At 26.6% G+C, this 12857-nt stretch overlaps 5 protein-coding genes across 5 annotated transcripts; 3 read left to right on the top strand and 2 right to left on the bottom strand.

The window, feature by feature from the left end:
• Window positions 1-581: 581 nt before the first annotated feature.
• On the bottom strand, window positions 582-1547 carry OCT59_025503 (uncharacterized protein; the record flags this gene model as incomplete). Its single annotated transcript, XM_025331997.2, has 2 exons — window positions 582-703; window positions 782-1547. 2 exons carry the CDS (start codon window positions 1545-1547, stop codon window positions 582-584), a joined length of 888 nt encoding a protein of 295 aa, XP_025178824.1.
• A 2888-nt stretch (window positions 1548-4435) lies between these two features.
• On the top strand, window positions 4436-4892 carry OCT59_025502 (uncharacterized protein; the record flags this gene model as incomplete). Its single annotated transcript, XM_025325906.2, has 3 exons — window positions 4436-4447; window positions 4510-4633; window positions 4771-4892. The coding sequence occupies 3 exons, from the start codon at window positions 4436-4438 to the stop codon at window positions 4890-4892; spliced, it is 258 nt and encodes an 85-aa protein (XP_025178823.2).
• A 1203-nt stretch (window positions 4893-6095) lies between these two features.
• OCT59_025501 (uncharacterized protein) lies at window positions 6096-7679 on the top strand (the record flags this gene model as incomplete). The annotated part of the gene is made up of 5 exons (XM_066138907.1): window positions 6096-6476; window positions 6562-6883; window positions 7211-7423; window positions 7491-7550; window positions 7615-7679. The coding sequence occupies 5 exons, from the start codon at window positions 6096-6098 to the stop codon at window positions 7677-7679; spliced, it is 1041 nt and encodes a 346-aa protein (XP_065992142.1).
• An 894-nt stretch (window positions 7680-8573) lies between these two features.
• Window positions 8574-10504, top strand: OCT59_025500 (uncharacterized protein; the record flags this gene model as incomplete). Its single annotated transcript, XM_066138898.1, has 9 exons — window positions 8574-8618; window positions 8702-8968; window positions 9071-9142; window positions 9208-9418; window positions 9566-9753; window positions 9848-9983; window positions 10103-10128; window positions 10224-10281; window positions 10374-10504. 9 exons carry the CDS (start codon window positions 8574-8576, stop codon window positions 10502-10504), a joined length of 1134 nt encoding a protein of 377 aa, XP_065992141.1.
• Window positions 10505-10799: 295 nt separating this feature from the next.
• On the bottom strand, window positions 10800-12616 carry OCT59_025499 (uncharacterized protein; the record flags this gene model as incomplete). The annotated part of the gene is made up of 9 exons (XM_025310779.2): window positions 10800-11017; window positions 11105-11165; window positions 11235-11260; window positions 11359-11494; window positions 11568-11746; window positions 11830-12040; window positions 12112-12183; window positions 12257-12514; window positions 12608-12616. The coding sequence occupies 9 exons, from the start codon at window positions 12614-12616 to the stop codon at window positions 10923-10925; spliced, it is 1047 nt and encodes a 348-aa protein (XP_025178820.1). The 3' UTR covers window positions 10800-10922.
• Window positions 12617-12857: the final 241 nt, after the last annotated feature.

Below are 12857 nucleotides of genomic sequence, written 5' to 3'. Positions count from 1 at the left end.
ACATGATATTGATAACATGGAAATCAATGACATTTATAGGACTCATGATTAGATAATTTGATTATAACTTGAATTTCAATTTTTCAAGAAAAAATGACGCAAATGGATCAATTGCGGAATGGCGGGTAATACGAATAACGAATAAAATAGTTTGGCTATTAACGTCGTCTAAGTAAACTACATGTGATATAAAATTCTCCTGACGAAAAATCGAATGATTTTCCTTAATAAGGAGTCAAAAAAAAAAATTTTTAATTTACACGTCCAACACAAAACTTGTTTTGCTGCGGAGTTATGCTTGAATAAGTTGAATAAGTTTAGATTAGAGATAATATATTGGTAATCACTACAATGCATCACACCTTTCATTTTTCATTTTTACTGTTTACTCTAGGAACAGATTTTTTTTCCATTTTATCACATCCTGCATTTTGCGCGAGTGCGTAGAAACTAATTTAAAATATCAAAATATTGAATCTTTAATTTGTCATAAAAGATCTTTATCATTGTGTCAAAAGTATTATTAGATAAACATTTCAAATGTATAAATACATTAATGGTGCTTTAAAATAGTAATTTGATTATGGAACGGTTAAAATAGCTAAACCTACAATTACAGCAACAATGACTAATAATACTATTATAATATAATATAGAATGGTTTTTAATATTCCCCGTTTTTCTGGACTTTCTTCCCATTCTTCTAGAATTTTATAAAAAAATCATTAGTTTACGAAAACAAAAAAAAAGATTAAACACAGATTAACTAATGAAATCCTACCACGGTCGAAATTATAAAGATATTGAGTATGAATTTCAATAATTTTGGCGATTCCCGCATCTTGATCATCTACAAACTGAATGGAATTTCCTGTATCATTTGTAAAAACAGCCCCAATTGCTTTTACTGCAATAAATTTTTCTTGCGCGTATCCTCTATACTTTCTAACTCGGTTTCTAGCTTTTTTTCTAGCGTTTACTTGCGCTTTGCTTAAAGTATCAGTATTAAACCACTTAGTTTCAATAACAATAATAACACCATAATCTGATCCAAAAACCAAATCACCAACTTCATGATGTCGATGATTCTCATAAACATCCCAATTGAAATCAATAAGATAATTAAAACCAGGTAAAATTTGACCAATATTATTAATTAAATCATTCTTCATATTATCTACTTGATTATTCATGTTACTATTTTGGTTCCATTCTCTTCTTTTTTCTTTGTCTAATCTCCTTAAACTTTCAACATAAGGTTGAAACCATACTTTACAAATTGGTAAAATACTCGCTAATGAATATTGAATTATGTTAAAAGTTATAAAAGAATTAGGAGAAAAATACATTTTGACATCATTTGATCGAAATACTAATTTATACAATTCATCAATTTCAAAACGACTAAGATCATTAGATTGAATTCCAAAAGAACGGGTATCTGAAGACAAAAATTTTGTACATAGGTTAAGAACAAATGTTCTTTGTCGTTCATTATTAATATTGACTTTAAAGAAGATTGACCGAATATAATCTGATAAATTCATTTTAAAAAATTGTTAATTGTTTTTTTTCACTTGCATGTTATATAAAGAATTATTTATTAAATTTTTTTTATTTACTTATTCATTTATTTTGGAGTAAAAATTATATGTAAATGCAAAGACGTTATTGTTTTCCAATTTTAGGTTTAGAAATTACCTTTTTAATGATACAAAAACACTGATAAACTTATAAATTGCTCGATTTATTCGGAAACTGAGAGTTAGAACAATCTTAAAGCATTGCATGATTCAATTGATGCATACAAATATATAATTTTGGATTTTAAGTTTGTGACCTAACTCAAAAAGGTTTCCCATTTTTTGGGGGCTTGGAGGGTTATAAAGACTGGGTGTCACAACATTGTTCTCTTTTCTATTAGATTAGATTTCTCTTTTACTTCGTGTTCTTCTAGTGCTAAATAAACAAATAAATAAACTAAAAAGATCCTTTGTATCATTGATACACCCCAGCCCAATGATCGACATCCAAGAATGAGCCAGAATTAGTCTATCTAATCTTTAAATAGGATGTTGGGAATTTGAAAGATATTTCCGAAATCGTTTCTACACTTAATAGTATTAGCTCCAAAAAAAAAATTCTGAAGATGGTGAAATAACAAAAGAATTAGAAAATCATGTCAAATTAGAGATTACTAGATTTTTATTTTCGATATTTTATTTATTATTTTTTTTTTTTGATATTATGATGTTAGACAAATTTAGACAAAAAAAAAATACATAAATGAATAAACGTTTTATAGAATTCATGTTTATTTGTAATTACCCGAGATTATAGAATGTGAAAGCACATGGTTACAACAAACATCAAAACGAATACTACTTTATATGCGAACTAACATCCCCATATTAACATTATACAGGACAGGAAAGACTGCTTCAATCCGAAGATTTCTCCAGACGTCTGATTATTCCAATACGATTTGAAGATGGTCATACGTCAATTTATGTGTTAGGCTTGGCTCATTTCAGTGAAAGCTAATTTATCAAAAATCGGTTGTGCTTTGATGTTTTATTTCTCTAGATTCGAACCGGCGTTGATCAACAAAAAATGTCCTAAAGTGTTATAATATAATGCGCACTTGCAGCTGGCGTATTAGTAAGTACAACGTTCTATTTTTTTACATACAGTATATTATCATTACTATTCCCTCTTACAATGTTTTACTCGTCACAAAAAAATGTATAACTTCTATGCCAGCTAATGGTCATATAACAACTGAAACGTATCTTTTATGTTGGCGGAGTTAAAAATATAATACGTAGGATTTCTACGAAAAGAAGACTTGCAACCCAACGTTCTAAGTTTTGCCATGATTTAAAAAGTCGGTGAGTTCAAGAACAAATCAAATATCAATATGGCACCATTACGTTAAATTAAATACTTAACGCAATAACGCAAATACTTAATATATTTAGCATGTCAATGATGTTAATAAATATTTTGCTAATCCGGATCTCTCCAGCAATACCGTTTGATGATGAATATAAAAGGTGGTTTACTTTGCTTTTCAATTCCTCAGATCATAATGGACAACAACAATCTACTTGATGTTCATATTCCAACCACTCGGACCATGATCATGAAAATCCTCTCGTAGGCCAAGCAAACGAAGCAAATAAAACAAATAGAGAAAAAATTACAAAATCTAGGATGGGATATTAGCAACCAAATGATTTATATATTATCATTCTTTGTATTACAGAAAATGCTATCCGTAATTTGTGGCATCCTGATACCGTAAAATTTTACGAATTTTATCTTGCTTACTCAAACTCTAATCGTTCTCAACGGTTCGTCGGATATATCAAGAAAAACATAATCAACATATTAAAGCTTATTCTTCACTTAATTGTACTATTGATTTCGATATATACAGTAGTAAGTACGCTTGATGGCTTTTATTGGACATGTATTATGATGATATACGAAACAAAAGAGGAGTTGAAATATGTATTTGACAAAAATCAATATCCCCCAGAAATTAAAGATTAAATCATTCATTCGTTAATACACATACATATACGGTTGTTTAATTCTTGTAGTTTTTTCGTCAAATAAAAAAAAGTTTTCAATTATGGTGCAGTTACACGTTGTTGAGTTCACAACTACTCACGTGATTTTACAATTCAATCTGTAGAAAAAGTAGAATCTACGGTTTACAGTTTCGCTGAAGTCATACTAATACTAATTAATCTTCCGGTAACGTGGTAATTCTCTATCCTACTAGTCTACTAACATTCTTCTCCACAGTCGATAGATTAAATAAACAACGAGACCATGATCTAAGGTCACAGTTCATCTCCGCAATTGATATTTGTTATCCACTAAGCCCTATAGGATCACGATCTGGGACATCGTCATATTAACCAAAAAAAGCGAATTATGACTCAATCCCCTTAAATCATTAAATCATTTCAAATCATTATGCAAGAAGCCTGTGATTTATTAATTTATTTTTTATAAATTTTTATTGAGATCAATATTATCATGTCTTCTTCCATAGCACCATTTATCTGCAAATGGACCGATTCTCATTCTAAACCACCGTGCTTTTACACTCAGAAGGGACTCGAGCTTCACGTCTACAATGATCACAAGGATTTGGCCAATTTAAGGTAGGTTTCCTAATTATTACTTGAGAAGAGTCATTAGGTTTTTACTTTCTGATCTGTTCTTATGCAGAGTGTTTCATCAAGGACGCCAATTTTATCAATGTCCGTGGGAAAATTGTGAAAGGCGACAGAATGATATTTCTCAATTAAAAGGTAAAAATAATATGCCAGTACTTAAGTACTTCCTGACGCTGTAGTGAATTGTAATAATCTATTATTGCTTTCTTGCAGAACATTTGCGTGAACACACTCAACAGATGCCATTTAAGGTAGGCTCAAAGAATTAGTTTTGCCTGCTACTTTGCATTGACTTTATTTCTTTCATGTTTAGTGCCCAATTTGCAATAGTTCTCGATTTGGATCCTTTGGTAAACTAGAACGACACCTGGTTTTTATCCATCGTGACAGAGTTATTGACTTTACAGCCACAAATGATATGACGAAAAAGGAAAAAGGTACTCTTTCCTGCTTTCTACTTCACTACCTCATAAAATAACTGTTATTTCTTATTGAAATAATATAATTATATCATGAATTATCTAAAGCTTATTTTATCCTCTCTTTATTTGTCAAAAAAAAAAAAATAATCAAGGCGATACTTTTGAGGATGAAGATGACGATTATGTTATATGTAAAGCGCTTGCTGAACAATGCGATTCGAAATTTATTAAAGAACAAAAAGCATTTTATGGACTTGAAGATCTTGATCTTTAACTCTATTCCTAGTAAAAATTTTTTCATTTATACCTCGATCAAAAATTAGCTGTTAAAAAATCAGCTGTCAGTCGATACTCTTTATATATTATACATCATGTGACATATTCGAAAAAAAAACCCAGGCGATGATCGCCCAGGCGACAATTGCCCAGGCGACGTTTAGCAATTCCCTTTTTGTATATAGTAGTTTATTCTTATTATTATTCCGTATTTTGAGTAGTTTATTCTTTTTATTTTGTATTTTGATGATATCATGTTGGTAGTTTAACTCATTGTATAAATCTGCCACGCAAAGATAACACGTTATAATTAAAGTACTCCAAATAATTCTTTAATATACTGTAATTATTTTTAAGAACTTCATAATTAGTACATTAATGTTAAAAATGTCACAAAATAATTCTTTAATGAGCCGCACCCAATAAAATAATATATTTGCCTTGTTAAGTCAATATACTCATGCAAATGGTTATGAATTTTCAAAAATTATATTTTACGTTGATATTCTTCATTGATTGATATGACCATAATTTGGACGTTCAAATACAATTGTCTAACTACTTATTAATTGGCGTATATTAAAATTGTTATAAATGTTTCCTTGTAAGAGTTTTTTAATATTTAATATCAACCGATTACGTCCTAATTTGATTGCGGCACATTTTGATTTACATCAAACTTCAATACCATCATCTCTTCTTTCCAGTCAAATAGGATTGTGATTAATGCTATAAAAAGAACTAATCAGATCAAAATGTCATTTCTAAAAACAATGTTTACCGCTTGTCAAATTCAACTCGTGTAAATCATTTGACTAAAATATTCAACTCTAAAAAAAAAGTGGGTTATCATTAATTGTTGCTTTTAAGTGTTTAAGTGATAAAGATTTGATACGTCATATACAGTATATTTTTTATTATTAGATTAGAAGGTATGTATAACTTATTACTTATTAGTCCGAAGTGTAACGAGGGACTATTGATAATGACGTCATGTCCCGTAATTCCCAATTATTTTGCTCATCCCAGGAACTGAACCTATGTTCCTTAGAGTGATCTTCGATACAATTATTGTGCAACAACAACGGAGTATTTCTTCCTTATAACGTAATGTTTATATTAATACTTATATAAGAAATGTCTACAATTTTATTAACCATTTTCTTTTTTCAAATACTTTGATTATAAAACTAAGAAATAAATGATACCAAAATTAGAGACATTGTGTGAAAATTGTAGAATTATCGAATGGTGTAAAGAATGTAATGAATATATTTACAAATACCCTCGGTCCATTTGTATTAATTGTTGGGGCATAACACTATTATTATGCAACGAATGTGAAAATCCGAATTGGTCGAATTGGTCAAGTGGAAACAAAATTGTAGATGATTTTATTAAAGAATGTAATAAACCAAATGAAATTTTAAAATGGATACCTTATAACCAATTTAGTGAAATCACATATATAGCAAAAGGTGGATTTGGTGAGATTTATAAAGCTAAATGGAAAGGAATTTATGACGTTGCTTTAAAGAAATTATATAATTCAAGAAATATAACTATGGATTTTCTTAACGAGGTATAGTAATAATCGCATTCATATACAATACATTTAAATTATGAGATTTTTTATGTTTATAATTCATATTACATAATAATTGTAGGTTAAAAATTATATTCATTGTATGGAATCCAACAGAACAAATTTTAGGACTTGTTCTTTAATCAGATTTTACGGAATTTCATATGATCCAATTACTCAAGACTTTATAATAGTAGCCGAATATGCTAATAAGGGTAATTTAAAACAAAATATTATGAAACCTGCAGAATTAGCATATTGCGTTGTATATGATGTTAATTTAAGTTCCAATGAAAATACTGTTTATCATATTTCTCGAGGACTTAATATCATGCATAATTCAGGTTTAGTTCATTGTGATTTGCACATAGGCAATATTTTACTAAAAGGTGGAGAACACGGCGGTAGAGACATTTACTTTAGTATAAGTGACTTTGGATTATGCCAACCTGCAAATATATCATCATCAATTAAATCATCAGGAATTTATGGTGTTATTCCATATATTGCTCCTGAAATATTTCTTGGTAGACAATATACGCCAGCATCGGATATATACAGCTTAGGAATTATTATGTGGGTAATATATTCATTTGAAGAGCCTTTTAACAACAGAAATCATGATGCGACTCTGATTCTTGATATTATAAGAGGTCTTCGTCCAGAAATTTCTCCAAAAATGGGTATTTCCAAATATATCATGGATTTAATGGAAAAATGTTGGGATTCAGACCCAAAAAATCGTCCAACAGCTCAACAAATTATAACAACGTTAGAAAATCATGAAAAAGAACCAAATGAAACTTATTTAGCAAATTTACATAGAAAAAAGTATAGTCTTCTTAAAACTATGAACCTAACCGGTAATAATCCTGGTACTTGTTATACAAGTCGTTTCTTATCGTTTCAAAGAGTTAAAGAACATCTTGCTAAATTAACTTTAGGTAATAATGTTTATAATTATTTTTTATTAAATTTGATTTATAATATTATTATTTTAAATTTTTGTAGAAGACTCTGGTCAAAATGATCTTTCTCTCCCAACATCAATTAATGATGATAACATAAAAGGTAAGCTAAATAATTAATCGATTTTATAATTTTATAAAAAATTGATTATATTTAAAATTAACAGATTTTGAGGATAAAATTATCGCTCTTCCAACTTTATCGAACACATCACCATCTCAGATCCCTTGAAGGTAAATCGTTTACGTTGTTATTTTGTTCATATGAATGACAATATCTTATACATAAATTAATAAACATCAATAAAAAACTTTATTTTGTTTACAGTTCGATATGTACGAGAGTGTATTGGACGGGCGGGTAATTTAGTTTTCCAAGATTGGTAGCTAAATTAGTTTTACTCATATAGTCTTATATTTTGGTATATATAGTGGTTTATTCTTATTTATATTTCATATTTATTCTCATTCTATATTTCTTATTTTGATGTTATCTATGAATAGCTTTATCAATGTATTTTATAAATTAAATTTATTTGAAGTAAAAAAAATATTTTTAATCTGTGAAATAAATTAAATTATTTGGACGCACAAATATTAAATTATATAAATTCGGAACGTTTATAGGGCAGGAGCTCCATATAATTAGTACATGAAGTTCCCACCATGTTTTTGTTCAAAATTTAACAATGTCACGTGATCGTACGGACCGGTTATTTTTTTAATTCTCTCGTGGGAAGGATCATTGGTTACAAAGAAAATGATTTTCCTTAACAAGTAATAATTAATGATTTACCTTCGGTATGCAATATAGTAATGAAGATTTGGCTGTGCAAAAATTTTTTCTGGCTTTTACAATTCTCATAACGGGTCGATCAAAATTTGTAAATTACGAAAAAACAAATACCTGTAATTAACCTGATTAATTGAAATAATTGAAATTTACACTTGATGTATTACAAGATCTTAACCGAAAATTAACCAGATCCAAAATCAACAAAAAAAATAAATTATTATATCCGGTACATTCTAAAAAAAATCATTTTTTTTTTTATTTAAATATGGAGAATCTCCCGTATTTTTAACAAATTTTTTTTCTTTCTTTCTATAAAAGAATAAATCAATCATGAATTGGATAATCACGAATTTGATACAAGATCTCAAGAAAAAAGTAAGCAAAAAATAAAGTTTATAATATTAAAGAGATCAATGTGAGATATCACTTAAAATTTTCCTTTTTTTTTTCTTAATTAGTGGAGTAGAATTACTGCATCAAATCATACGGTTTTTTTCATTCTTATTTCAGTAGCTCAAGCATTAATTTTAATTTACCTTCAATTTCGTATTTTGCAACGTAATGGGAGTAGTCTCCTAAAAATGTACAAATCAAGTAAATTAAGTGGAACGGAAATAGTTGAAAAATGTTATGATGAACAATTTCTTTCACTTTATGTGTTAACTATGGAAGATTTAATGTTTATTTTTTTTTATTTCTTTCAATTATATTTCTGTTTTAATGCGGTAACATTCTTAAATTTTTTTTTTATAATAATATAGGAAAAAGAGTTTATTATAATACACGGTTCGTTTCAATAAATATGCTTTATCTTTTTTTTTTTCCAGATATTTCATCGAAATACAATACAAATTATTACTATCGCATCGATCAATCTGGCGTTTATCTTTATTGGAATTGTAAATATTCTTAGGATTATTTTTTCCTTAATAATTTTTTTTTAAAAAGAAAATTTCTTTTATAGATGCAATTATTTGAAATTGGGACTACAAGTAATGACTTTAGAAAATCATGCCCAGGATTGGAATTTTATCCACAATTTGAAAAGTTTGAGATATTTTTTATTGTAGCTTTGGCAATATTAGCAATGATTATGGGATATTTATCACATAAATTATATCGTCAATTTGGTTGGGATATTTATAAAGCATTTGGAAGTGACGTTAAGATGCAAAGTTAAGTTTTATAACAATATTTTCAATTGTTTCAATTGTTTGTAAATTATAACTTTATCCATTACAATTCCGCATATTCACGTTCTGTACTTCACGATAAATTGAAATACTGATCTATTATTAACATATTTTTTTTTAATTTTATAGAATTATATAAAACTAGGCTTATATTTATAATGTTATTAAAATTAGATGCACTTATGATCATATTATTTGCTGGATTACTTGTACCAGTTTTTTATATATTATTTGAAGGTGATAATAAACCTTTAATGATCGTTAGTACTATTATTATGATGATATCATTTTTATTTGAAATTTTAGCGTATAAATCGGTAATTATTCAAATAATTAAAATAATATATATATATATTTTTTTTTGTTTTTTTTTAAAAAAAATTTACTTATGTTGATTTTTTTTTTTAATAGCTTAATAACGAATGGGCAACTGGGATGTTGATATTTATAGTTTTTTGGGTAGTTGCATTATTTAATTTTGCTGGATTATGTGTCGTGGTATTTAATTTATCATTAGAAACTAGTTGGTATATTGGATTTATTATGGGTAATTAATTTTTTTTTTATAATAATAATAATTTCAATTATTTATTATTTATTGCTAATTTTTTTTTTTTTAAAAAAAAATTGTTTTATTAATTTTATTAATTTGATTTTTTAAAATAGGGATTATTTGTTTTGGATTTTCGTTGGCAAGTTTTTATAATATTCCTAGCATATATATATATATATCATATTTATATTTGTTTTATTAATTTTGAACCTTTTTTTTTGATTTTTTTTTTAGAGCACATTAATATATGCGTTATTTGTATATAAAAATTTTGGGAAAGGATTAAAAAATCGTAAGTAAAAAAAAAAAAGTTGTATATTATACATCTTTTATATATAATATATATATATTAACGTAAACTTTTATTTTAATACAATGAAAAAGTAAAAAAACGGACGGACACGGATGATCATCCGGATGATGATAAGAGCAATTTAATATCGAAATCACGCGCGGTAAAACGTGATTCTAGTGATCCGAAATTTGAAAAAGATAAATTCGTTATCGATTTTTAAAAAAAAGAAGAGGATTCGTAAATTAATTCATTTTATATTATTAGTACATATTTTTTTTTTTAAAAAAAAAAACATTTATATTTATATTATTATATTTCCTAATATTTTTTTAAAACATTTTTATTTTAAAAAAAAATAAAAATTCAAAATGAAAGATTATTATTATTTTATGCTTCGAACGTGAATATCTCATAAGTCATATCTCGATGAACATTAATTTTTAATCCGAACGAATTTCTGAATCTGAACACATAAATTTTAACGTCTCAATTAAAATTATCGATTTTATAAAGAAATTAAAGACAAATTTATTATAATAAAAATAAAAGGTCATTAAAAATAAAAATCTATTTCTAAACTAGACCAAAAACTCAATCATTCATCCTTCGAATCATGATCAATAATACCTTTATCATTATCAGATATTATTGTTATTACTATTACTATTATGATTATTATCGTACTTATATTCATATTCTTCGATTTTTTTAATTCCACTCTTATGAATTGTTACTAAATTTATTTATGAATAACGTTAATAAGATCGTTCGAAGGAATTTTCAAAGAAAAAAAATGAAAATGTAATAATAAAAAACTTACGATATTCTTTTAATCCCTTTCCAAAATTTTTCGTAACGGATATTCCAATTACAAATGTCAACTAAAAAAAAACAAAATTTTAATTTTAATTTTTTGAAGAAATAAAAGATTCGTTTTTTTTTTTACTTACCACTCCGAGTAACAAGAAGAAAATACCTTAAAGATGAATAAAGATGAATAAATATGTAATAAAGTAAGTCGGCGATAACGAATAATCTACGATAATACCCGAAACAAATTATTTAATAACTTACCGAAAATAGAACCAATATACAACTTATAAGCGAATGTCAAAGAAAATCCAATGTAAAAAAACCACCCATAAACTGCCATAGCTATCACCCAGAATGTTAAAAATGAATTCATTCCATTCTTATACTCGTTCGTAATCTATAGGAGAAAGTAAACAATTTTATTTAATTGAATTTTATTAAATAAATTAAATAAATTTAAATTTACTTACCGATTTATAAGCCAAAGCGTTAAATAAACTTACTGACATGAAAAATATAAAATCAATATAAACTAATGTCTTTTCAGAACCATTAATTGAATAAGGTACAATTAATATACTAAACAATAAAATCATCAATAAATTGAGTTTTAATAACATTAAAAATATTAATCGAGTCCTATATCTCGCTAGAATAAAAAGTTTGATTAATAATTAGGATAGAAATCTTAAATAAATCACATAGATCACATAGATCACATAAATTACTTACATTGCATTTGAATATCATCACCAATTTTTTTATAAATGATCCAACCAAATTGTTTGTATAATTTAAATGATAAATATCCCATTACAAATGCCAATAATGTAATCATTATGATATTAGGTACTTCACGTATCATAAATTCCGGATCAAAAGCGATCATGGGACAATCGTTAAGAATTTTATTATGTGTTTCTTTGGTTTCGATCAGTTGTACCTGGTGAGGAAAAGAAAGAATATTAAACATTATAGTTATTATAGTACGACAGTATCGCATTTTATACTTACAACTCCAAGAACCACGTAACAAAAATTTGTTAATGCGATCATGAAAACTTGGATCGTATTTTTATGAAGAACCTAGAATAAAGAAAATCATCATTAAAATAATAATTTCATCAAGAGAGATTAAAGATATTAAAAGATACATTACCGCGCTTATACAAACATATAATTGAAACAAGTATAGGAAAATAAACATAACACTTTCGAAGGTAAGTATCATAAACGAATCAAAGGTACCGGAATATAAACAAGCATCAGCAGCTCCACCTAATTCTGAATTAAGATTCAACCATCCATAAACATTACGAGTGAAAATTCTTAATTGTAAACATATTAACACAACAGCTTGAATTACTGATGTTGTAGCAAATAATACTACGGACTTTGATTCCGCTAATCTATCCCACTATATTAGAGAAATTAACGTAAATTATTAATATTAGCCGCAGCAAATATTAATATACGTCATAAAAAAACATAAAAAAAGGATCAAAAATACCTTAACCATGATTACGTAATTTATTAATGTATTGTTGTCATTAAAAAGTGTAGTATCTTAAAAAAATGTATTTACTTTATTTATTTATTTTATTTTTTTCTCTATTTTTATTTTTATTTTTATTTTATTTTTATTTGTTTTTTTTTTTGAAATTTTCTGTTCCAAAAGAAAGATTAATTTCTTTTAAAAAAAAACATTTTTTCAATTATTCCGTGTTTATATATTTTTATTCGGAACTTTATAAGTCGGC

The sequence above is a fragment of the Rhizophagus irregularis genome, chromosome 5, assembly GCF_026210795.1.
Source record: "Rhizophagus irregularis chromosome 5, complete sequence".
NCBI lineage: Eukaryota > Fungi > Glomeromycota > Glomeromycetes > Glomerales > Glomeraceae > Rhizophagus > Rhizophagus irregularis.
Note: the sequence above shows the minus strand (reverse complement) of the source record. Positions and strands in the feature narration are given on the sequence as shown.